The sequence below is a fragment of the Chiloscyllium plagiosum genome, unplaced genomic scaffold, assembly GCF_037043375.1.
Source record: "Chiloscyllium plagiosum isolate Xiang-an unplaced genomic scaffold, Cpla_swu_hap1 HiC_scaffold_23, whole genome shotgun sequence".
Lineage (NCBI taxonomy): Eukaryota > Metazoa > Chordata > Chondrichthyes > Orectolobiformes > Hemiscylliidae > Chiloscyllium > Chiloscyllium plagiosum.
This window is the reverse complement of record NW_028270161.1, coordinates 40,135,233-40,161,778: the sequence shown is the minus strand read 5'-3', so window position 1 is coordinate 40,161,778 and position 26,546 is coordinate 40,135,233. Positions and strand designations below refer to the sequence as shown.

Here is a 26,546-nt window from a genome sequence, read left to right as displayed (position 1 = left end):
CAGAGTCTCTCTCAGTGCAGCTTGTGGAACTGTGAGTTGTGAAATGGAGGTGCTTCAATATTTCTGGTCGGAAGGTGTAGTTAGTTTCCCTGATATGGAGACAGGAGTGTATAATGGGGAAAGGATTACATAAAGGTGTGAAAATTTGAATAACCAGTAGATTTAAAAATAAGTACAGATAAATGCAAGATATGGCTTGCAATCACTTCCTAAGGACATTTAGAGATGGGCAGTAAATAATGGCCTAGCCAGTAGCAAGCACATTCTGTAGAAAAAAATGTTAAAAGTGGCACAGTGGCTAGCACTGCTGCCTCACAGTGCCAGAGACCTGGGTTCAGTTCCCTCCTCAGGCGACTGACTGTGTGGAGTTTGCAAATTGTCCCCATGTCTGCATGGGTTTCCTCCGGGTGCTCCGGTTTCCTCCCACAGTCCAAAAATGTGCAGGTTAGATGAATTGGCCATGCTAAATTGCCCGTAGTGTTAGGTGTGGGGGTAAATGTAGGGAAATGGGTCGGTGTGGACTTGTTGGGCTGAAGAACCTGTTTCCATACTGTAAGTAATCTAATCTAAAAAATCTAATCTATGTAGCAATTCATGCTAATTCAATGTGTGCATGACAAACCAATAGGAACTTCCCATTAAATATTTGCCTTTAGATATTGTATTTAGTAAGGTAGGTTTTTTGGAAATAATTGTTTGAGAGTTTAATAACATTGGTGTTACTTTGAAATGTGTTACAGCTATGACTTTACACCACTGGATTCCTCTGCTGTTTATGTACTAAGTAGTATGGCTCGCCAGCGTCGTGCTTCCCAGACAAGTGGAAGTACCAGCAGTCCAGACTGTGAGAAATCATCATGGATCACAGGCTCTGTGCCTTCTGGATCACCACACATGCCTTGTAATTCATATAATAAATCCAGTAAAAGTCTAACCTCAGGGACAGCAAGCACATTGAACACCACAAACAACAAATGCAAGAGACCAATGAATGCCTTCATGCTCTTTGCCAAAAAGTATAGGGTTGAATACACTCAAATGTACCCAGGAAAGGATAACAGGTTGGTAATATATATTCTAATTATAAAACTTGTAGATTTCATACAATAAAGAACAAGTCTTATCAGCAATTATGTTGTATTATTTGTTGCATTTGTACAAAGCCTTTTTTTTGTGCTACAGCAAGAATTCATCTCAGTGCAATCACTTCGTTTGTGTGTAGGGGCCAGGTGGGGAGAACAGAGGATTGCTGCAGCATTTCTAGTGATCATATTTTTGCTTTCATATGGGTAGCTTTCCAAGATATATTTGCAATATGATATTTACAAAAGAATTGATTAAAAAGGCCATTAAATGTTTTAGAGGATTGTATTATTTTATTCTTGACTACATTTCTGGCTATGGTAGGAGGAATTAGAGGTAAGTGATTGTATCTCTCCTCTAAATATTACAAATCAGTTTTTTTTTCCCGTTCCCTCCCCCTTCAGAACATACCTTTTTTTTGTTGTTTCATCCAAGGATCTGGAAAGGATGATTGATGTTGGGGAAACATTCCTGTATTATGTTCCACTGAGATGCTTGTTACTATCCTCCTGAATCAACCATCTGCCAGATGTCAATATGCCAGTTCCTACTAGGTTCAGATAACCTACACTGAGTGGTTTTAATCTCCAGAGTTGACATCCTTGGTACTGAGATCCAAGAAGAGCTTCTGACCCCTGACTTTGTGCATTGTCCATTGCTGTTCCGTTGATATTGTGTTAAAGGTTTAGTATTGCAGTGACATATGAGCGATTTAAATCACCACTCAAAATGATGAATACTAAAGGCTTGCTTGATGTTGCTAATGAGTTTATTACCTTGGATATGTTGGATCATACCACAAGCAATACAACAAAGTGTAATGATCTCAGCTGTTGTTACAACTGGACAAGACAGATAATGAAATCCAGTTTGATAGGTCAAATTTGTGTTTTTTTTAATTAACATGGTGATGTTTTACTGAAGCATAAGCTTGTAAAGCAGATTTGGTTTCAACAAAAACACCAGTTTATAATACAAAAATTAAAATAGAACAAACAAGCTATCTGCATAACAGTTTGAAATATTTCAAAACCTGTTTGAATAAATAAAAATCGCTCTCCTTCACAATGCCATTATATTGCAATTAGTCAGTAATTCAGGGAAACCTACCAAATCCGTATGTTTGACTTGACCGCCGCTTCTTCGTTCTTGTCCTGTAGACTGAGGCCTTTTCCCTTGACAACACACTCAGCTGAAAGCTTAGACATTTTCACTCTTACATTTTAATCTGCAGAATTATATCTGACTACTCTTGCTTTGGAAGTTTCACAAATTACATCCTTTCACTGAAGTAACTAATACATTTCCCTAACAGCTGTGAACAATCTCCATTTTGTAGGAGAGATTTCATTGCAACTGCCCAAAAACTAAATTTGAAAAAAAACTTGCTCATCCCAGATTCTGCTAAAGCGTGTTCTCTGACTGGTCAAAAACCATAGTAACAAATGTTCATCAACACTCCAGGGGATGCATACTGATTTAAAATCATGGTTTTGGAAAGACTGACATACAATCTTTTCTTTGAATTTTTGTATTTTAAACTATTGATGTATATTAAAATATACTTGTATATCTCACTTGGTTCTGCAGATACTCTGTCAGCACAGAAATAAAATGAATGTATCAAAAATAGCAGATGAATGCAACCAAGATCTGGGAGCTAACTCATGAACAGATACTAGTTTTTCTTGTAAATCTAGCATCTTTATTTTGAGTCTCAATTGTGAAATCTTTATGTTTATGCCCTTTCATCTTCAAGAGTATGAATTCATGAAGCACTTGAATTTGTGCATGACTTTGCATTTGTAGATATTTACTTTCAGATTATCATGGCCATCATCAACCTTATGCTGTGGTTTGCAACCTTGTAATTTGTGGGGGAAACCCAATTCTAACAATACTTTGACTCTGACTCTTCAAGGGAACTAGATTCAAGACATTGTTTCAGTGACTGATAGGCAAGTATGTAAGTATTTTCTAGGGAATTGAATTACTTATTTTAGGCAAGACCATTGATCTATGTTGCCTGTTCACCTGTTTGCTTAATTTTCTACTTAATTTCTATATAACATGGTCACAAATTTCTTCAGGTACCAGGATGCTATTGTTTACTTTTTGAGACTTATGAAGCAGGCATGCCATCACCTCTAGGCTATTTCTGCCTGATGGATGAATCCTCAGTCTATGGAATTGAATGATAATCCCCAAGTTTTGTTTGGACATCTCTCCACTTGCAACTGTTAATAGTTCTTGGCTGTTCTACTTTGATTCAACAGCACTAAGAGTCCAATTTATATCTAAAAGCACATAAAATTCAGACATGGCAAACTGGGTGCATTTAAAAAACAATAGAACCCAAATGCCATGACTTGGGTGGCCTAAATTGCTAGGTTAGGGCTCCTTAATTTTGACCAGTTCAATAATTTGCACTGTCACCTAACCTACATATTGATTTTAGATTTACTTGTCCTAAATATATACCTACTGTTTGTGGAACTCTAATCAGAACAGAAATTTGTACATATCTTGCCTCTTAGTATCAACTCAAAAGCTTCTTCTGGTCATCCCTTTTGAAAAGAGAGAAACCTTGGTACTGGCATTTTTTTCACTAGCGATGAAGGGATGCCACATACCTTTCATTAGGTTTTTATACATTGTTTGTTTTTGAACTTTTGGCATTTTGTTGTCATCAGGCCATGTAGTGCTGTCTCTTTGACCTTTGGTGAGAGTTGGACAAGCAGTAAGTGTTTCTGCCCACTAAGCCATGCAGAGTCTATACCAGCAAGTATAAATGAATTGCCAAAGTTATAAAGTTAAATTTCTCAATGCTGGAGTGGTAGTTTGGTGGTAATTAATAATCACTATACTGTTAAAACAACAACAACTCACTTACACCTGCATGCACTTTAAGTCTGTGTCAAGTGTAGAGGCTAATGTATAACAAAATCAAACTGGATTTCCATGTCAAACCTGAATGAGGTACCAGGAAAACCCAGATTGTGTCAGAGCAGGGCACATCTAATTGCAACTTTCAGATTTCTGTGTTTTACTGCATCTTTGCAAGTTCTGAAATTTGCTGTCTGATTTAGTTCCTCATAAAGAAGAGAGCTGTTAGCTCATAGTTGCTTAGAGAAACAAATTGTGTAGGTGTCTGGCTGTTTCCAGTCTACACCAAATTGGAAATGCTATTAACAGTTATATATTGAAGGACTTGTTGATTAATGTAGTATCTTCTAAATAAAGACAAATAATTTAACCTAACTAACATATTAATAACTTTAATCACTCTTGAAATTGCAATCATTATTATTTGTTAGTAGTGAGCTTTAATGTCTAAATAAAACCTCAGCAACAGCCTGTTTGCACAGCATGCCAGATCCCATAAACAGCTTTGATATGAATAATTAGATCTTTTATCGTTCAGCAGAAGAGAAAATGTTTCCAAGGATAATTTAAGAACTCCCTACTCTTTATCAAATATTGTAATCCTGCACTTCAACCCAAGGGGACTGATGGGACCTTAGTTTAAATAAATCATCTACAGATAGCATTTCAACAATGTGGCATTGTCTATATTTGTTTTTAAAATGTGAAGAGCACAGCATGTCGTGTTTTAAAATAATGGCACTGTTTCAAGTAGTAGTTTACTTTTTTAACACACTAATTTCCAGAACCTGTTCCAGTTTCTCATTTTCCAACTATAGGTGATTTTATCTTAAATTGGATCTTTAACTATTAACGTCGCTGATGCTTTGTCTAATCGGACCTACTTCAGTTGAGAATTGATTTAGTGATTGGAGATTGGGTTTTTTTTTGCCAGTTCAGAAACAATAAGGTAGGAATATATAGTACAAAAACAAGTACTATATATTCTCTGGTGTTTCATTCTGCAACTTTGCACTTACAATAGGTCTAATTTTCTTGGAAAGAAAACCCTGAATAAAATATTATATATTTACCAACCACTTTAAACTTGAAAATACAAATCAAATTAACAGTTGCAAATGTTCACAGTAATATAAACTACCCAGACATGATGGTGCAACTTTCCCAGTTGGGTTTGTGAAACATGAAATGAGGAACAGCTGCCAAATTTCCTTCATGTTTGCAAGGTATTTGACAATTACCATTAATGTAAAAAATTCAGTAACATTCAATTTAGCATTAAATAAATATCTGGGAGAGAGGAACATTTTTTTCAGATTTATGGCCTGCCTTCACCCTGTTTAGTGTTATGATTGTATGGGCTGTGGTTGATGCTGAAAAAGCACCCATCAAAGCTGTGTACTTTTCACCCCCCTAACACTTTCAGTCTGTCTTCCTCGCCAGTGAAGGGGAGGCTGAGGCATATGGTGTTTAGAATCAGTTTTAGATGAAAGCAATGCAGATATTCGTTCTTTTAAAAAGCAGTGACAAAGTAGGAGAAATGTGACACAGCGTGTCTGTATCATCCTTCGCATGTGATTCTCCGAAATGCAAGCTGTGGTGTACTCTGATGACATGGAGAATATATGCAGTTCAAAGAATGAAGAACCACGTTTGTAACTAGGTCATCAGACTTGATATCAAAACTCATTTGTCTTGACATTAGGCAGTTGTGGCTTCATACTTAGACCATTGCAAAAAAGTTACATTAAACATTGAAATTTCAAAACATTCATAGAAAATGTTTAACAGCTAATGTCTACCACCAGAGGTCATCAGAGAACCATTTTTATATTCTGCATAGCTCCTGCTCTAACAACTGTGATATTCAAACTTAACTGGCTTAACTTAACTGGTGTTCAACAATTCTAGTATCTTCTTTGTTAACCAGTAGCTTGAAAAATATTTGGTAGTTTTGTAGCTACCTGAATAATTGTGAAATGTTGGTATTGAGGTTCCGAGGACTTAAGCAGTGGGAATGTAGGTTTATTTGAAATGATTGAATTGTGTGACTTCAATTTGCAGAGTGGTCCTTTGTCCACCCTTTTTTTAAATGTTATGCTTATTTTGCATCGTGTGTAAGTATTTTGCAATTCTGCAGCTATCATCTTGTTTGATGATTACTTGAAACAAAAACATTAATGCATTGAGAGATTAGCAAATATAATTTTATACAAGTTTATTTCCTGGTAACCATTGCCATTCAACAAGGTGGTTGAAGTCAGTTATTAATCCCTGCATATAGTGTTCTTATATGTCCACCTTATTATTCAAACCAATCTGGCCCAAAATGAGGCAATTACAATATTGTAAAGAACTGGCCTTTTTAAATTAAATAACAGACTACACATAAAATTAATTTGTGGTATAATATCCTTGAACATGACATGATACCGATTGAACCTTTTCATTGTGGTAAATATGAAGAGTGCTAGAGAAACTCAGCAGGTCTGACTGCATTTATGGACTGAGAAATAGTTACCATTTTGAGTCCAATATGATTTTTAGATACTTAAAGGGGTTGTAAAATGCTGGGATTTTATACTTTTGACAGAAGTGAACTGATGGTTGAAAGAAGTTGGTTAATTGTGATGGAAGAGGATTAGAAATTTTAAAATGGGTTTAAATTCAGGGTAAAAGGGAGTAAGTGGTTCCTCTCTGCTGAACAAAGCAAACAGGACACAAGCATGCGGAATGAAGTGCCAGAGAAGTAGTAGATGTAGGTATTTAAGACAATATTTAAGACATTTTAGTCATGGATCTGAATGGTTTAGAGGGATCTAGGCCAAATGTAAATAGTTTAGTTTGGGAAACCTGTTCAGCATGGATGAGTTGGACCAAAGGGTCTGTTTGTGTGCTGTATGACAGAAATTTGGTTTCTAGGGGAGGATTGGGAGGCATGCAAACATCATGAAGACAGGATCAGAGGTTGTGGAATTCAATATTCATAGAGACTGCAAAGTGCCTATATGGAGAATTAGGTGCTATTTCTCAAGCTGTGTTATACCTTGTTGAAACATTGCAGCTGACCTAAGGCAGGAACATTGCATGAGAGAAAGGTGCTCTAATGAAATGACAAACAACTGAAAGGTTGGGGTATGTAAAGTCTGTATTCAGTCTATGCTAATATAAAGGAGATTGCATTGTGAACAATGAAACCAAAAGACTAGATTGAAAGAAATACAAGTAAAACATTGCTTTATCTGGAAGGTGTTTGAGGCCTTGGTTAGTGCAAAGATGCTCTGGAGGAATGAGGAATTATGACTGATGGAGGATTAGAGCATGGTATTGCTGAGGGAATGATTCCTGTGGAATGACAGTGGGGGACAGAGAAATAAGTTATGGCATTCTACTGGAGGTTGTGAAAATAGAGGAGGATAATCCTTTGAATGCAGAGACTAGTGAGGTAGAAGGTGAGGACAAGAGGAGCATTATTGCTGTCCATGGAAAGGGTGAAGGCAGAAGTGTGGGAAATGCATTGGACATTGCTGAGGACTCGACCACAGTGAGGTGGAATCTTTTGAAATAAAAGGAGATTATGTTGGAGGCACACTGGTGGAAGGCAGCATATGTGGAACAGATGGGAGAATGCAATCTTTGCCAGAAGTAGTGTATGAATATTCCATTTAATAAGGGTAAAGCTTTCTAGTCAGTATATATTACAGCATTAAACAATCAAATTCACTTGGAATATAGCATTGGAAGGCACAGGTGAGATTATTGTAGCCCATTTGTTGGAGGCAGGCATGGTTCTGGAATTGAAGTAGTTAACCTTTATTTTAAAATGATATGCACTTGTAAACACACATGATTTGAATGGAAAATTGAGATTTTTTTAACATACTAATTTTACTGAGATGCTAGCTGAAAGAAATAAGTGGAAATTGGTTTTGGAGAGGAAACTATGGCAGCCGAGAAGTCGGTGAATTTTTAAAGGATATTTGCTTTTTATTCTAGGTAATCTCCTGACGTGACCCATGTTGCATTTTCATTGTCAGTAGTTAGAAATAAGCTTATGTTTTTCCAAAAGTGAAAGGTGATTAAAATTGAACAACCATTATTGCTATTTTCCTGAAAATATTTTTTCTTTTATCAGTGAAACTTCAACAAAGGTTATAGATGTTAGGTGATTAGATGTCCAGCCATGATTACTGCAGGGTGAGATGATGCCTGTCTGCATTTTCCACTTGAAGTTGGAATACTGTGAAGCAGTGTCATATTCTAACTATGGTTGTTAAATGAATAGGTTGCGCTGAATGTTATATTTTAGCCCAGTGATACAGCCATTATGTATATTGCAGGGCCATCAGTGTAATTTTAGGTGACAAGTGGAAAATGATGAAAAATGAAGAGAGGAGAATTTATACAATGGAAGCCAAGGCTCTGGCAGAGGAACAAAAACGCCTTAATCCAGACTGCTGGAAAAGGAAACGAAGCAACTCTGTGAGTGTATCTGTGCATCCTAACTTTAATGTTCCATTAAGCAATTGTATTGAATTCTTTTTCTTTTGAAATAATGGTAGGGGAAATTGATATTCAGACTAATGATTAACACTTATTTTACTATTGAAATGTAGAAATTAGTTGGGAATGATGTTTTATTGTTGAATGCCTTTGATGTTGGTTTATCTCAACTAATTTCATCGTAAACATTTGCTTTTGAGAGTCAAACATCCAAAAACTAGGGCCTGCTCTTGGTACCATCATGTCTATCTTGCAAAATCTCCAAGAAGGTCAAAGTTTCACTGACATTCTTTTACAATGTAAGGCATTGTCCTTTTCATCCAAACGTCTAAGTAGTGTCACCTCAGTGGAAGCCACAGTTTGATTTTTAGAAAATATTGTTGGAACGGAACTTGAAGACAACTCCAGTTAGGAATTAATAAATGGAAGTGCTAAGATGAACCTCTAAGAATACAAAAGTATCCTTTTATAGGGCTGTAATGGTGCAGTAGTAGTGTCTTTACCTCTGGGCCAGGAAACTTGGGTTTGAGTTGAACAAGTTGATTAGGAAAATATCTACAAAAGTATCCTTTTGAGTAATGTCTTTTCGTATAAATATTGTGGATTCAACAATCATTTTCTTATTTAAGTCCAAACTGCTTAGTTTTCTTCTAATGATCCATGTTTCATTAACATTATGGTGCCCTGGGTTATTAAAATCAGTTGGAAGAGTAGAACGTGCATAATTATAGAGAATGAGAGGATGAACACAATGGTTTTAAAACAACTGCGCTCAAGGCTGTCCTGTTTTTAAGTGAGCAGATTTTAGATAAAATAGAATGTGGGTATTGGCATTATAAGCTCATGGAAAGTATCACTGAGGTGATCCCTGAAGAAAGGTTAACCTTTTTTGGATTTTAACACCATAAGAAATAGGAATCAATAGGATCATGGCTGATTCGGCATTCCTTACGTCCAGTTTCCTGTAACCCATGATTTCCCCTACTAATCAAGAATCTCTCCTAGCCTTAAACATAAGGACTCTGGCCTCACAGGAGTTTCAAAGACAGTCCACCCTCAAATATTTCTCATCTCAGTCTTGGATTGGCATGCCTTTATTCTGAGACTATGGGGAAACATCCTCTCAGCATTTACCTTAAGAATCCTGTATGTTTCAATGAGTAAGTCAGTCTGTAATTGAGCAATACATTAGCAGTGTTACTAAGATATAACAGGGTAGAATTTTCAATTTAACAACTAGTGAAAATTACAAATGATAAATAGTCCTTTTTTAATTTAAATTAATGGATATAGTCGTGGATGTGCTGCCATATTCTCTTTTCACTCCTGTGGACCGAAGCTCAAGATGATAATTTGTAACCATTTATTCTTCTATTAATACATATTGTTTAATAAGTTAGCTAGATGTCTGAATGAAAACCTATTTTATTTTTCATCTAAAAGATGTTAATTTTTCTTTACAAGAACTAAATCTATAATTGTTTTTTTTAATAAACAGGGTTCTCAGCAGCAGTGACCAGAAAGTTTTTGAAACCCACTTTATCCTCTACTTTCACCATTTGGAATGAATTTAGAAAACTGGATGCAAGTGAGCAAAGACTCAGTGTATCTATCTTTTGTTTAAATTTGAGATTTCTTTTGTGTGATAAATCTATATTTAGACAATTGTAATAAAATAAGTATAGTTTGCTTTTTATATAAATGGCTGATATTGAGTGTTGTAAATCAAAGCATTTAATCTTTCTGACTTTTCTAAAACTATTGCGTGTTGTAAATGGCCATAATACTTGTTCTTCCAAAGTTCAGTCAAAGGTTATTTCAGGTAAATATAGCTTTAGGCTTGAAAACTTTGTACTAAAATCCTGTGGTGCTAAGGTAAGGGAGGAAAAAGTAGGTATATAAAGATGTCTATTTTTAAGATTGTAAATGGGTAAAGTTTAAAGTTCTGTATAACTGCTGTTGTATCATGATTTGTATCACTCACTATATTGCACAATTTTAATTCAATTAACTTTATTTGCAAACGGTGGGGGAATTAGTATATGTAGCAGGGATACTCCCAAATTTACTTTGTGGTGTTTTAGCCAACTAAAGTTGCCATAAAACTCGAGGCTTGTATTCAGAATTGGGGCACAAGCAGCACTTGGGCCACAATTGTGCTAAAAGCTATTGCACTTTAATGTTTCTTGCAACATTATGAAAAGCGAGCACGTGAAAATGACTCATGAAATGTGACATTCTCATGGAATGGCATTTTTGCCATGCAGTGTTGATATTATAGTCACAGATCAACATTTATGCAACTGCTTTAACTCAAGTAAATTTATGTCTTTATACATGCTGTTGTCCCACAGGAACTCTTGCACAAAAGTACAAACTATTTTTATTGTATTCAAGTTAAAATAAATTCATAAAATTTAAATGTCTGCTGGTTTTTCCTTTGGTTTTAAAACCAATCAAGCTCAGTCAGTGAATCCAATTAGAATATGTGCAATACTTATTCCAGAATACATGGGTTTTGTTATAGATAGTTGAACCCTTAGCTATCAGATGAGGCTATAATTATGGAATTGGATCACGCACCTTTTTAACATGCACAAAACATTTTGTAGGAATAATAGCAGCCTGTGCTTCAAGAAGTCATGCGTATTTAGAATAGCCTTTAAATTATTAATTGAATACATAAATAATTACAGTCTTCAACTTTGTTGGAGAAGACAAGACTATTTTGGTTTTATATAGAATTAGTTAATCTGTACAGGACATTATAGTACTGCTTACATATCATCCATGAAAATAATACCATGGAGTTTGAGTGTGGTGAAGCTCAAAGATATATGCACTAGATTGAAGTCAAGCGTACTATGAAAGGACTGAATTTTGTGAATTGACAACACGGTAATATTAGCATTAGTAGTGTCGTAGTAACAGTTAAAATTTTCATGCATTGAGTGGCTTTAACAGGTAAATGGCACACTTTTTTCCTTCAACTTTGTTCATTATATAAGGAAGAACATTCAGCTTACGTGCACCTTCTTCTCACTCCATAACTTTCTGTAATGGGTAATTTACTGTTCAATTTTAAAGCTGCTTGGTGAGAGAATTTTGGCTGATGATGGCATAAAAATGTACAGATTAGCTTCCAGTGACTTCATGCTTAAGATTTCAAAGGCCTCAACTATATTAGCTCACCAGGCATCAGCAAGTACAAGTACATTGTACTGAGAAATGAATGGAGTCAGAAGCATGTTATCTAGCTTATGTAATATTAGGCTGGTTTTGACTTTCTCCTTCATCCATCCCTAATGTTTTAGAATTCTTGTTGGAAATAATTCTTAATGCAATAAAAGTACTGAGCAGAATATACTATTTTTAATTGATTAAAGATGTTCATTGGTGTGTTGTAAAATGTCACATTGTCAAAATTCCTGATACTGTCATATGTTTAACAATAAACCAAGTACACAAAATGCTACAAACTGCATTTTATCTACATCAATGTTTTTTAAAATCCACTTATATTGTACAATAACTTCTGATATTTAGACAGGATTTTGCTAATCAGTTTAAATATTCAGCAGAGAATTTTTAAGTTTTAAATCCACATTGTTGGAGGCCAGTACCATTATTGAAGGTCCAACCTTTAAAGTAGATGATCAACATTAGCTCAAGCAAAACCTTCAGTTGTCTCTCTCCATTATTGAAAGATTTGGGCCACAAGTTAACATGAAGTCTTAACATGCATGCATCTGAGGAACTTAGAACTTCAAAAGTTTCCTTCTAATTGCTAGTTTTACCTGTCTAGGTAGCTCCATGATTCCACCAGCTTTGCAATCAGATGGCCAGAACCAAAAAGATTTTGCTTGTTTGCACGAGACTGATTAACTTGTAGTTCTACTAGTTTTACATTAGCTATACAAATCTTTTAAATCAGTTGTGTTTGCAAGTACCTAAAGAAATCTCCATCTCTCTTGTGACTCACCTTTCATTACTTCCAGCTGCTGAAGAATGAACATTGTCAGGAATTGAGGAATTTCTGCTGAGGGTTGTGAATCTGTGGAATCCTTTACCACAGAAGACTATTAAAGGCTGGGTCATTAGGTATATTCAAGGCCGAGAAACAAATTTTTATGGGGATAAAGCAGGAAACTGGAGGTGAGGATTATCAGATCATCTTTAAATGGCAAATCAGATTGGATGGGCTGAAAATGGAAGAGTAGAGGGAAAACAACAATATAGAAAGGTTTAAAAATTGCTGGGGGATATGAGGGAGAGTGTTGAGCATCATTGAGGGGAAGGGTAGGCAATGTATTTGAAACCACTTGAAGACAGACCTTAAAGTACCCATGTGACAAGGGTGCTTGGCTACACTGGATTCAGTTTGACAATTTATCTCCCGACTCTTCAGCCCCACATCATTAGGTCAAAAGGCTCGTGCACAAAATGGTAAGTGAGCAGATTAAGTTGCAGTCAGCATGATATGCACCTTCTCCAGTGCTAAACCTTTGTTATACTTCCTTTAAACTCAATGTTTCATATGAATGTATGCTGACTTCACACGGAAAGACCCAGAAAAAATTCTCAGCCCCTGACTTTAAGCAGCTGATTTGGTGTACATAATTCAAATTAGAACAGCATCTAGATTGGGTGCAGTTTTCTAATATAATCAATGGATGAGGTGTTAAATTTAGCCCTTTTCCATTCATGGGCTGCGCAGAGAAGCAAAGGTTTCTTCACTGTCCTGCACAACACTTATTCAACTTAATGCCACCAACACAATTTATGTTGTTGCTGTTCGTGAGACACTATGCACAAAATGGTTAATGAATTAACAGTTCTTTCTAACTTTGATTTTTAAAGGTAATAAACTACTTAGAAACTCCCACTTAAAGCTTACCAAAATTCAAATCCCCCATTCCCTTTTTAACTGATATTTACTTTAAACAGTTATCCAACAATGCAGGTAAGTAGTTCCAAGTATTGAGACGTCTTGTTTCAGGAAATAAAAACCTTCATTGTACATTGATCATGGCCTTTTGGAGAAGTTGCAGCATTATTGGATATACTGGAGCAAATTCCTTTCCTTCTCTCGCTCGTACTGACTGAACATAAGCTTCAAGAGCACCCCTGAAAGAAACAAAACTTTGTAATCGCATTTTAGGATTCTCATAAATACAGCATACATTAACCTCAATTACAATATAAAAAACTCAAATCTAAAAAACATAACTAAGCCATATTGATAATCAAGTACATGACATTGGCCTTTGTTTAAATAGGTATTCATAGGAAGGTTAAACCTGGTCAGATTGTGAAAAGGTGAATAGATTTAAGGACTTTGGGCAAAGGTGGGATATTAGCATAAATGACAAAACTGATGAACAAAAGCAAATTATTTACTACTGCAAAAAGTTCAGGGCTAGACAGGAAGCATGAAGTCCATCAATTACATTTTATGAATTTGGACATAGACAAGGAAATTGAACAGAACTTCACCTAAAGAGTGATGAGAATTATGCATGCATTTGGCAAAGATAAAATAGAGCTATCTTGAGAAAATCTGGTTAAATGAGGCTGTTCTTGAAAAAGGTCTTAATAATGGGTTCTAAAATCCTAAAAACTGTTGCAGTTATATTTTCCTTTGCATCTCTCAACTACATCGCAAGATGAAAGTGTTTCCATACTGTAAATACTGATGTTGAGTGAAGAGATATATGGCAACAACTCTCATTTAAATTTTCCAGCCATCAATGGATGCAGCTGGGATAATCCAAGGTAAACATTGCCACCATGTTTAGGCACGCACAGTTGTACGAGAATAGCCATAAAATGAAAACTCACCAATTTATGTAATTTGTTGCATTTCAAAGCAAAACTGGGCTGAGTGATGAAAAGCTAGCATATCAATATTTTAATGCCCTTGACAGTATCTAGACTCCAATTCAGAATTTTAGAAAGCTCATTTCAATATGATGCAAATACATAATCATTCAGAATTGCAGAAACTATGTAATTACTACCTGATGAGAATTAGTCGATCCTTTTCTGATGGATGATCATCAAGCCATTGAGAATATCGAGCTATAGACCACTCTGCCCTCTGTAATTAATATCAACAGTTGTTACATAACTGTAATAATAAAGACAGTGAAATTGCAACATTAATTCTTCTACCTTTTTGTAATATTGTGTCAAAATAAAAACACATTCACTCGGTTCTGGATTCCTGATTAGGTTTAGTGTTTTAAAGCCGTTTGCTCAGTCATTTAAAACTAGAGATGAGACACACACTCTGACTTAACACTCCCATAATTTACTGCTGTTACGTCAATCTTTCAACAGCGAGGAAATATTCCGCCTTAATTAAATTATTATTATTCAAATATTAATGTAATTTATTCAAAACAGTGTATAATAATTTAAAGTTTGTGCGAAGATTTGTAGCTCGGGTGCTCGTTGTTGTGGTTCTGTTCGCCGAGCTGGACGTTTTTGTTGCAAACGTTTCGTCCCCTGGCTAGGCGACATCATCAGTGCTTGGGAGCCTCCTGCGAAGCGCTTCTTTGATGTTTCCTCCAGTGTTTATAGTGGTCTGTCCCTGCCGCTTCCAGTTGTCAGTTTCAGCTGTCTGGCTTGCCCTATGGCAGAGAACAGCCAGGGAATTCCTAGAGGCATGGCATTCATCCACAAACTCCATCAACAAACACATCGACCTGGACCCAATATACCAACCACTACAGCGGACAGCTGAAACTGACAACCGGAAGCGGCAGGGACAGACCACTATAAACACCGGAGGAAACATCAAAGAAGCGCTTCGCAGGAGGCTCCCAAGCACTGATGATGTCCCCTAGCCAGAGGACGAAACGTTTGCAACAAAAACTTCCAGCTCGGCGAACAGAACCACAGCAGTGTATAATAATAGATGTTTAAAATAAAATCAGTCCACATTTCCATAAATTTCTTTCCTAAATATTGTAAAATGATAGATTAACTACAGTGCAAAGTTTTTACACTTTGTGGTTCTTCTGCATAACCACAGGAGTTAGAATTATAGATTCCCTACAGTGAGGAAGCAGGCCTTTCGACCTATAGAGATTCGACACCAACCCTCTGAACAGCATCCCACCCAGACCCACCGCCTCCTTATATTTCCCATGGCTAATCCATCTAGTCTGCATGGGGAGCCAGAGGGTGGAATCGAACCCAAGTCCCTGGTGCAGTGAGGCAGCAGTGCTAACCACTGAGCTGCCCCAAGTTAAAGTGAGCTTTTTTTGGTGTCCTAGGAAAAATAGTATACAGGGAAAATGCAATATCGAAAATAAAGATTGAGGCATAAAACCTCAGGATCGGTGCAAGAATGTTAACTTTTAAGGGGAAGCTAAACTGAAACTGAAGTAATTAAGTTTAAAAAAAAATCAGGATCTCTTTACAACTTGAGTGAATACTACTTTGAGAATCTAGTATATTAATAGTTATTGGAATAAAAGGAGACCTAGCGTTACTATTACATCTTTGCAAAGTCTTAGTAGTTGACATCAATGATGATAATTTCCCAAAATCAACTAGGATTAACTTTGGTGGTATGGAAGTATATTTCATGAGGAATAAAACCTTTATTACGAATTTAAAGCAAGGTAAAAACAGATTCAACAAAAAACAAAGACAATTTGATTATGAATTTACATACCCATATCAACTGACACAAACAAAACCTTCACTACTGCTATAGTGTGACAATTAGATTAATTACCCAGAAAAGATAAAATTGAAAGTATTTTAGTAGTTTTTAAACTAGTCAGCTCTTTGAATACCTGGTGTGGTGGCTTTAGGTCAGGTGGTGCTCTGGTGAATAGGAAGTGAAGAATGGTACTGTATGGAACAATATCCCCTACAGCTGGGCTACTAGCAATATGCTCACTTGTCTGGAAGAGTAATGGTCTGTGAAATAGAAAACATTTCAATAAGATGTATACAAAAATCCTCTGAATAAAGTTCTAAAGGATTGAATTATAAGACTATTCCTACTATGAGGTGGTCTGTTTCCTAAGCAAAGCTTTCTGATATTTGTGCTTTAGTTTCACTCTTCCTGTGTAGCTTGCTCATTGCTTTAACAGCAAATTTATTGAAAAAATATGTTTGTGACAAAATATTTCATACATCTTATATACAGATGGAATAATATTGAAACTAACATGTATAAAAAGTATACTTCAAATAGACATAACATGTTTCCTCTAACCTATTATTCATATTTTACATTATTATACTTCCCACAATTTTATTCAAATTGCAAGTACTTAAATCTTCATGTCTGAACTGTGATTCAGTGGTAGCACTCTGCACTAAGTTCAAAGGTTCTGGGTACAAATCCACTTTCGATCTGAGCACAATTCAGGTTGATGCTTCAGTGCAGTACTGAAAGAATGCTTTTGTATGTGTTGTCTTTTGGACCAGGTGCCCATCTGCCCTCTTAGCTGGATGTAATAGATTCTCTTGCTCTATATCAATGACTGGGGAACTCAAATCTTAATTTGAAATAAATATCACATTTTAAAAACAGATTATCTGTCTCTTCTCACTGTTTTAGGACCACAAAATCACTGCACATTTGCTTGAGCCATAACAGCATGGAAAGAATACTTTCAGCCCATCAAATCCATATGCTGGGACTCTGCAGCAATCTGGATAGCCCCTTTTATCTCACTATTCCTACAGCAAGTTTATTTGCCTCAACCCTCTACACTATCACCGATCACCTCTGCTTCCACCACTATTGTACACAGCAAGTTCTAGGTCATTATCATTCACTGTATAAGTTCATTATTCACATTCCCCTCTGTAGCGGGATCAGATGGCCTGTATCTTAAGGCTTTAAAACAGAAAATAGCTAATGCCCCACTTTTTTCCCACAAAAGAGGGAGACAAAGTAGGAGTTAGCCTAACATCTGTCACAGGGAAACTACCAGAATATATTATGTAGATTAAAATAGGATATTTAGAAAATCACAATGGAGGATCAGGCAGAATCTATTTTATTTTGGGAAAGGGAAATTGTGTTTAACTAGTTTGAGTTATTTTGACAAATTAACAAGGCAGTTTATGTAGTGTCTTTTGGACCAGGTGTTGCTCTATATCAGGTGTTGCTCTCTCTCTCACTAAAACAGTGAGAAGAGACAGATAATCTGTTTTTAAAACGTGATATTTATTTCAAATTAAGATTTGAGTTCCCCAGTCATTGATCTAGAGCAAGAGATTTAGGCAGTTTATGTAGTGTCTTTGGGTTTCCAAATGACATTTCATAAAGTAGCTCCAAGTATTGTACACACGATAAAAGCACATGGTGGAGTAAGTAACGTTAGCATGGATGAAGGATTGGTTGATGATTTTGAAGGATGTTGATTGTTCTAGAGAGAGTGCAGAGGTGATTCACTGGGATGTTGTGACCGTATATCTGGGTGGATATTGGGAGAATATTTTGTATTGTGATGGAGTCGAAAACTAGTGGTCACAGCTTAAGAATAGAGGTCCCCCTTTTAAAATGGAGATTAGATATGATTTTTTTTCCCCCATGTCAGAAGGTCATTACTTTGTGTAATTCTTTTCTCCAGGAAGCAGTAGAAACAGCCCTTCCTGTACCGTGAGTCAGTTTTGTTAACCAGCTCTGTATATGGTATATAACATTCTCTTAAAATCGAAAACTTTTAGAAAAGAGAGTTCAGATGAATACAACAATTATTTGGGTGCAGTAAATAAAGTTAGCACAGGTTTCTGGGTAAATTGTACTATTAAGTTCAGAGTTTTGATGAAGGAGAATATCTCTAACAAATCTCAAGCAATTCTTTGACAGGGTCAGTTTGAGACTTTGGTGCATGCACACGCAAACTGAACTAATCCAACATATCTAAACACCCTTTTCACTCTTTAAGAGTTGATGAGGTATATGTGAACTTCCAAAAGACATCTAAATAAAGTCATGATTTGGAGGTGCTGGTGTTGGACTGGGGTGTTCAGAGTTAAAAATCTCACAACACCAGGTTATAGTCCAACAGTTTTATTTGGAAGCACTAGCTTTCGGAGTGCTACTCCTTCATCAGTTGGTTGTGGAGTATACGATCATAGGACACAGAATTTATAGCAAAATTTGACAGTGTGATGTAACTGAAATTATATATTGAAAAAGACTTGGATTGTTTGTTAATTCTCTCATATTTTATAATGGGCATGTTGGTTTCAGTTCTTTCATATGTAAATTCCAGAACTTTAAAGTTACATTCTCAAGTGAACTTTACCAATAGGTGTCATGTTGACCCAGGTGATGCACTGAAGGTGTGAGGCTGTCTATGTCCCAATGTTCAGACTGATTCTAATCTAACAAAGGGATTTACAGCATCTTACATAGATTCGTGCAGTTTTTGAGCAAAATAAAATGTAATTCTGCAAGTACAAATTCACTCCACAAACCTGTCTGTGTGTGTGCGCACAGGAGGATATGAGTGTCTGTGAGAGAGTATGTGTTATGAGTGTGAGTGTAAAGGGGTATAAGTCTGTGAGAGAGTGTGGGAGTGTATGTGTGAGCATATGAGAGAGAGTCTGCGTGAATGTATGGGTCTGTCTGCGTGTAGTGCAGTGGGGTCACCGCTAGTGTGACATGAACCCAAGGTCCCGGTTGAGGCCATTCCCATGGGTACCGAACTTGGCTTTCAGCCTCTGCTTGGCCACTTTGCATTGTTGCCTGTCCTGAAGTCCGCCTTGGAGGATGGCCACCTGAAGGTCGGAGGTCGAATGCCCTGGACCGCTGAAGTGTCCGCCTTGGAGGATGGTCACCTAAAGGACTGAGGTCAACTGTCCCAGACCGGTGTGTGTATGTGTGTCTGTGTCTATAACTTTAAGAAAGTTCTGGAATTTACATATGAAATAACTGAAACCAACGTGCCCATTCTGAAAGATGAGAGACTTAACAAACAATCCAGGTCTTTTTTCAATATATAATTTCAGCTGCATCACGCTGTAAATCTTTGCTATAAATTCTGTGTCCTTTGATCTTATACTCTACAACCACCTGATGAAGGAGCAACACTTCCAAATAAACCTGTTGGACTATCACCTGGTGCTGTGTGATTTTTAACTCTAAATAAAGTGCCACATAACAGGCTTATCAATAAAGCTTAACTCCCATGAAATAAAAGGGGCAATGGCATCATAGATTCAAAATTGGCCGGGATGGGAACAGAATTGTGGTGAATGGTTGTTTCTGGACTGCTGCGGTTCCCCAGAGATTGATGTTCTAACCATAATTTGCCGTAATCTATGTAAATGACATACTTTGGTGCCTAGGGCACAAATTCAGAATTTTCAGGTAACACAAATTTGCAAGTTTGGTGAACTGTGAAGAGGACATAGGCTGATGGGATGGATGGGCATGTTACAGAAGAAATAGTGGAGGTTACAACATTTAAAAGGCATCTGGATGGGTATGTGAATAGGAAGGGTTTAGATACGGTGGCAAATAGGACTAGGTCAGACTGGAATGTCTGGTCGGCACTGACCAAAGGGTCTTTTTTTTTGCTGTATGACTCGATAATAGGTTAGGGTTAATTTATACAAATCTGAACTGATACATTTTGACAAGAAGAATGAGGAAAGACAATATACAATAAAGGATACAATTCTAAAGCAGTGTAGAAGCAATGAGAGCTCAGGTTATCATGTAAAAATCACTGAATTTGGCATGGCAGGCTTAGAATGCAGGTAGGCATTTGGGGCTATGGGTTTTATAAATAAAGCAACAGTATACAAAAAAAAAACACTAGTTTGATTTTAAATGGAATAGTGTGTCAATTCAAGAAAGCATCAGAGAGCATGGAAAAGATTTATAAAAATGATTCCAGGAATGAAGCACTATACTGTAGGGAATCTAATCTAAATGATGGGGACAGAGTGGCAAAGCTGGGCATATTCAGAAGAGACAGTGGAAAGGAAATTTGACAGATATTAAAAATTATGAAGGCTCTGGATGGAATGGATAGAGCGAAACCTTTCCCACTTTGAGAACACTAAAACAATAAGCAAAGTAATCAGAGGAGATATGAGTAAAGTCTTTGATTTAAAATTGTGAGTAATGTGCAGAATGGACTGGTAGAGACTGTAGTGGAAGCGGATTCAATTGTGGATTTCAAAAGACAATTGGATAATCATCCAAAACGTAAAGAAAAATGTAGTGCAACAGTGAAACTAAAGGGGCACGGGACTATTTCTTACAGGGAACCAGCACAAACATGACAGGCTGAATTATCTCCTTCTGTACTGTAACCATTCTATGTTTCAAGAAACAACTGCCTTGATGTTTCTTGAACTGTCAGTTCATGGAAACACCTCAGGTTCCTGCTCTTATTTTGAAATACGTAATTATCAAAGAAAAACTAGGAATCATGTGATTTTGACTTGTATATAATATTCTGTGGAAAAATCTGATTAAAACACCACTGTGCATTATTAAATACATGTATTGCTTTTCACAGTGTTCTGACAATAATAAATCATTCATAAACATTACAAGATAGCTTATTTATGACGTCTCAAATATTCCTCCCAAATTTGTAATCTGAATAAAGTATAAAGAAGTCAAAATTCTTACATATTATTTCTATTAGTAATAAAAAGGTATCTATTCAGATGTAAACATACCCTTGAAACCCAGTTTGAGTAGAATGGACTGACCTGAATGATCTCAGTAATCGGTAGGATTTTCCTAGATCAGATACTCTTCTACAAAGGGGTGCCACTGCTAATTCCATCTATAAGATTGCAAGGTAATGTACAGAATAACAGAACATATATATTTGGTTATAAAACTAACCTTTAAACAAGTTTATTTTATTCCCTTGAACTCAAAATATCAGGTAATGTAATCTTTTTAAACAAGAAGGGAATTGGATACAATATGCCTTAAATATTTAATAAATTTAAGTAGAATCCAACTGTTGAATGGAATCACACATCAATACACAGGAACTTGACAAATACAGAATACACAAAAAACGTGTGTTGTGTCATTGTATGATAATGAGTAAAGATGATTAGATGTCATTACATAAAAATAAAGATGCTATTATCATACCAGCAAAAGAGTTATGTAAATAAATATTTAAGATCCAAACTACATCTGTCTTGTCACACTAATAACTACTCAACCTTAATAAGAGTAAGAAATAAGAGCAATAGCAGATCATAAGCCTGCTCAACAATTCAGTACAATCACAGTTGAGCACCTGATGATTTCATTTTTCTATCCATTCCCCATAGCTCGATTCCCTGAGAGATTAAAAATGTCACATTTAAAATGTAAGGCTCAATGATGAAACATCCACAGTTAGAGTCTTTAGAGACGTACAGCATGGAAACAGACTCTTTGGTCCAACTCGTCCATGCCCACCAGGTATCCTAACGTAATCTAGTCCCATCTGCCAGCACTTGGTTTATATATCTCTAAAACTTTCCTATTCATGTACCCAATCAGGTGCCTTTTAAATGTTGTAATTGTACCAGTCTCCACCACTTCCTCTGGCAACTCATTCCTTAAATGCACCATCCTCTGCATGAAAACGTTGACTCTTGGGTCCTTTTTAAATCTTTCCCCTCTCACCCTAAACCTATGCCCTCTTGACTCATCCCTCCAACCCAGGGAATAGGCCTTGTCTATTTACCCAATCCATGCCCTTCACGATTTTATAAACCTCTATAAGGTCACCCCCCAGCCTCCGACACTCCAGGGAAAACAGCCCCAGCCTATTCAGTCTTTTCCTATAGCTTAAATCATCCAACCCTGTCAACATCCTTATAAATCTTTTGTTTTTTACAAGTTTCACACCATCCTATAGGAGGGAAACCAGAAATGCGCACAATATTCCAAAAGCGGCCTAATCAACGTCCTGTACAGCCGCAACAAGATCTCCCAACTCCTATACTCCATGCTCTGACCAATAAAAGAAACTGTACTAAATGCCTTCTTCACTATCCTATCTACATGCGACTCCACTTTTAAGGAACGATGAACCTGCACTCCAAGGTCTCTTTGTTTAGCAACACTCCCCAGGACCTTACCATTAAGTGTAAAAGTGCCGCTCTGACTTTCCTTTCCAAAATGCAGCACCTCACATTTCTCTTCAGCCCTTAATCCATCTGATCAAGATCCCATTGTATTTTGAGGTAACCTTCTTTGCTGCCCACTACACCTCCAATTTTGGTGTCATCTACAAACTTAATAACTATATCTCCTATTTTCACATACAAATCATCTATATAAATGACAAAAAGCTGTGGACCCAGCACTGATCCTTGTGGCAAACCACTGGGCAAAGGCCTCCAGTCTGAAAAGCAACCCTTCACCATCACTCTCCATTTTCTACCTTCAAGCCAGTTCTGTATCCAAATGGCTAGCTCTCCCTGTATTCCAGGTGAACTAACCTTACCATGAGGAACCTTGTCGAATGCCTTACTGAAGTCCATATAGATTAGGTCCACTGCTCTGCCCTCATCAATCCTCTTAGTTACTTCAAAAAATTCAATCAAGTTAGTGAGACATGATTCCCACTCACAAAACCATGCTGACTTTCCCTAATCAGTCTTTGCCTTTCCAAATGCGTGTTAATCCTGCCCCCTCAGAATCCCCTCCAACAATTTGCCTACCACAGATGTCAGACTTATCAGTTTATAGTTCTCTGGCTTTTCCTGACCACCTTTCTAAAATAGTGGCACTATGTTAGCCAACCTCCAGTCTTCTGGCTAATATCTCAGCAAGCGGCCCAGCAATCACTTCCCTAGATTCCCAGGGAGTTCTAGGGTACAAATGATCAGCTCCTCAGGATTTATCTTCTCTTAACATTCCAAAGATTCACATGTAAGAAATTTCTCTTCATCTCTATTCTAAATAACCGACTCCTTATTCTCAGGCTGTGCCCTGTGTTCTAGAATCCAAAGCCAGGGATGAGCAACAAATGCATGTGCTATAAATGAGTTTTAAAAAAAACTAGCTCTTTCAAAAGTTGTATGTTTCAGGAAGATCACCTTTCATTCTTACAAACTCCAATGAGTGGAGATTTAATTTACTCACAGTATAATCCTCTCATCTAAAGAAACAATCCAGTGAATTATCGCTAAACTGCCTCCTAGGCAAGCATGTCCCCCCTAATATATAAATACCAAAACAGCACGTCTTTATAACTGAACAAACACCACACTTCAATCCCTTTGCAGTATAGGCCAACATGCCATTTGACTTCCTAATTACTTGCTACATCTGTACATTAACATTTTATGTTCGCAATAGGAGCATCCCCACATACCTCCGAGCATTAAGTTTAAGGTCCATAAAAACAATTCTGCTTTTCTATTCTTAGCATCAATATCACTGTTGTATATTTTGAACAGAGAAGTTATCCAAAAAAAGACTTACAATATGGACTAAATATTAACTTGGAAGCAGTGTTAAGTACAGGTTTCATGCTGGAAATTTCAGAATAATGGGTTGTGCACCAATCCTTCTAGATTTAATTGCAGGACCTGATTACCAATGTTGGTCTCAATTCCTCAGCTGCAAGCAGCCAGATTAACAGCCTAGTTGAATATTAGGTGGGGTAGCCTTTGGAATGGGGAGTGGAGAGTGCCAAGAAAATTAGATTAGATTATTAGATTCCCTACAGTATGGAAACAGGCCCTTCGGCCCAACCAGTCCACACCGACCCTCTGAAGAGTAACCCACCCAGACCCATTTCCCTAATGCACCTAACACTATGGGCAATTGAGCATGGCCAATTCACCTGACCTGCAGGTATTTGGACTGTGGAGGAAACTGGAGCACCCGGAGGAAGCCCACGCAGACACGGGGAGAATGTGCAAACTCCACACAGACAATTGCCCAAGGCTGGAATCGAACCTGGGACCCTGGTGCTGTGAGGCAGCAGTGCTAACCATTGAGCCACCGTGCCACCCCTAAAGATCTGAGACAAAATCAATGTCTCGTGTCAGCAAAGATCAGGACACAGAGAAAAGGAAAAAAGACTAAGATTGCAGATTAAATACATGATATCAACATAAACTTGATCAACTGTGACATAGCTCTGATACTATCTAAACCAAATGAAATTCTAAAAAGTCATAAATTGAGGTTAGGCAAATGAGGTATTCATTTAATTATTTCATTACAATTATTTATTTAATCTTCATAAAGAACACACTCGAATTCATTTTATCTATCAAGATACATATTTTGGAATTCCAGCTCTGCTTATTCTGTACTACTGCAACTGGTTCACCAAATAGTAATATTTAGCGTCATTTGTAATGATGCATCCTGTTATGCTGACACTAAATTTGTGCTATGGAATCTGAAAATAAAACCAACAGAGACAAAGAAGAAAATAATACCTGTTATTTGTTCTTACCTGTGCAAAATCTGCAGCTAATCTCATTTTACCTCCTTCCCCCAGTGATTTCAGTAGACTTGCATTACGGATAAATAGCTGAATAGCTCTCTGTGCAATATTTTCTGTACTGTCATAGATGAAATCCATACACTCGAAGTTTTTAAAGTAGTCATTCACGATACGTGATATAAAGCCTTGCAATTCTTTCATATAAAGAGAACATGGGATCTCTGGCTTCCCAGATGAAGACCTGTACAAATGTATATAAATCATTATTTAAACTATCCTTCCAGGAGAAAACAATCGCTTACCTAAATTCTAAGAATATTTTTATTTTTACTTTATTTAAAGTGCGTTGTCAAATTCAGAAGAGCTTTACAATGAAGACATTCCACTTTAGGTTACCTAAACTTGATTTTAATAGTTACCCAGCAAAGTCTTCTTGGTGCATAGTGATAATAATAGCCTCAACTGAGTCTTCCACAGAATTTAGTAATGGCTGAACTGCATTTCCCATTAGAGCTTGGATTGCCTAAAGTGAAACAAAGATTTAAAATTTAAATTTGATGTTAACGATTTGCTAAGTAGCTTTTAATCATTGTTGGACTATTATTTTGCTTAAATTTGACACAAAAATATTTTCAGTAGCAGCAACCATAATTTGACTGAATTTTATATTTAGTTCGAGGGAGAGGGGAGTAAGTCCAACATTTTATGTTAAATTATATAAGCACAATTATGAGTGCATAAAAGAAGAGCTGGTTAAAGTGAACTGGCAAAATAGGTTAAAGGATATATCAACAGAAATGCAGTGTTGGATATTTAAGGGGATATTTGAGATTTGAAAGCATGGATACATTGCAAAAAAATTAAGATAAATTCCACGGGGTGGACCCACTATCCATAGTTAACTGGAAGGAGTAAAGATAACATCAAGCTTAAAAAAAAATTTCAAAGACTGAGTAAATGTTTGAAGCTGCAGGTGGACAACTACCCAGGTACAAATAGACTTCATCCTAAAAGTAGTAGCTATTGAAATTGATAATGCTTTGGTCTGAATTTTCCAAAACTCCCTTTATTTGGGTAAAATTACATGAGATTGCAAGAGAGCAAATTTAACTTCTTATTTTTAAAAAATGGAGTCAGAAAATAGGAAACTGTAGAACAGTTAGTTCAACAGCTGTCTTAGGAGAAATATTAGAAGCTATTATTAAAGAAATCATAGCAGGCCATTTAGATTAGTTTAAGCTAATCAGGCAATCAACATTGTTTTGTTGAAGATGTAGATCCCAGGCGCATTCCATTGATTATTTTGACCGATCTCGAAGCTGAGAGGTCCCGCCTGGGATCTACAATCTTCATTGTGAAAGCAAAATCATGTTTAATCAATATACTGGAGATCTTTGAAGAAGTAATATGTACTGTGATAAATGATGGATGGACTGTACTTAGATTTCTAGAAGGCATTTGCTAAAGCACCATATAAAAGGTTACCACAGAAAATAAAAACTCATGGTAAATGGGATAGCATATTGGCATGGATAGAAAATTGGCTGGCTAACAGAAAGCAAAGAGTAGGCATAAATAGGTCTTTTTCAGATTGCAGAATGTAACAAACAGTGTGCAATTTGGGTTGGTGCTAGGGTCTCAGCT

At 36.6% G+C, this 26,546-nt stretch overlaps 2 protein-coding genes across 6 annotated transcripts in view; one reads left to right on the top strand and one right to left on the bottom strand.

Moving 5' to 3' along the window:
• The window catches only part of hbp1 (HMG-box transcription factor 1), a 48,610-nt gene extending 37,716 nt beyond the window's left edge, over positions 1-10,894 (top strand). For all 5 annotated transcript variants that reach the window (XM_043713662.2, XM_043713664.2, XM_043713663.2 and 2 more), the window contains 3 exons: positions 741-1,061; positions 8,310-8,451; positions 9,971-10,894. In XM_043713662.2, the coding sequence (XP_043569597.2) occupies positions 741-1,061; positions 8,310-8,451; positions 9,971-9,988 (481 nt within the window). In that variant the 3' untranslated portion in view covers positions 9,989-10,894. The remainder of the gene's footprint in view (positions 1-740; positions 1,062-8,309; positions 8,452-9,970) is intronic.
• A 1,048-nt stretch (positions 10,895-11,942) lies between these two features.
• Positions 11,943-26,546, bottom strand: part of cog5 (component of oligomeric golgi complex 5) — a 131,461-nt gene continuing 116,857 nt past the window's right edge. Inside the window, exons 17-22 of the mRNA XM_043713659.2 lie at positions 25,322-25,425; positions 24,912-25,143; positions 21,190-21,266; positions 16,284-16,410; positions 14,493-14,572; positions 11,943-13,599 (exon numbers count right to left, since the gene is read on the bottom strand). Coding sequence (XP_043569594.2) covers positions 13,485-13,599; positions 14,493-14,572; positions 16,284-16,410; positions 21,190-21,266; positions 24,912-25,143; positions 25,322-25,425 — 735 coding nt within the window. The 3' untranslated portion in view covers positions 11,943-13,484. The remainder of the gene's footprint in view (positions 13,600-14,492; positions 14,573-16,283; positions 16,411-21,189; positions 21,267-24,911; positions 25,144-25,321; positions 25,426-26,546) is intronic.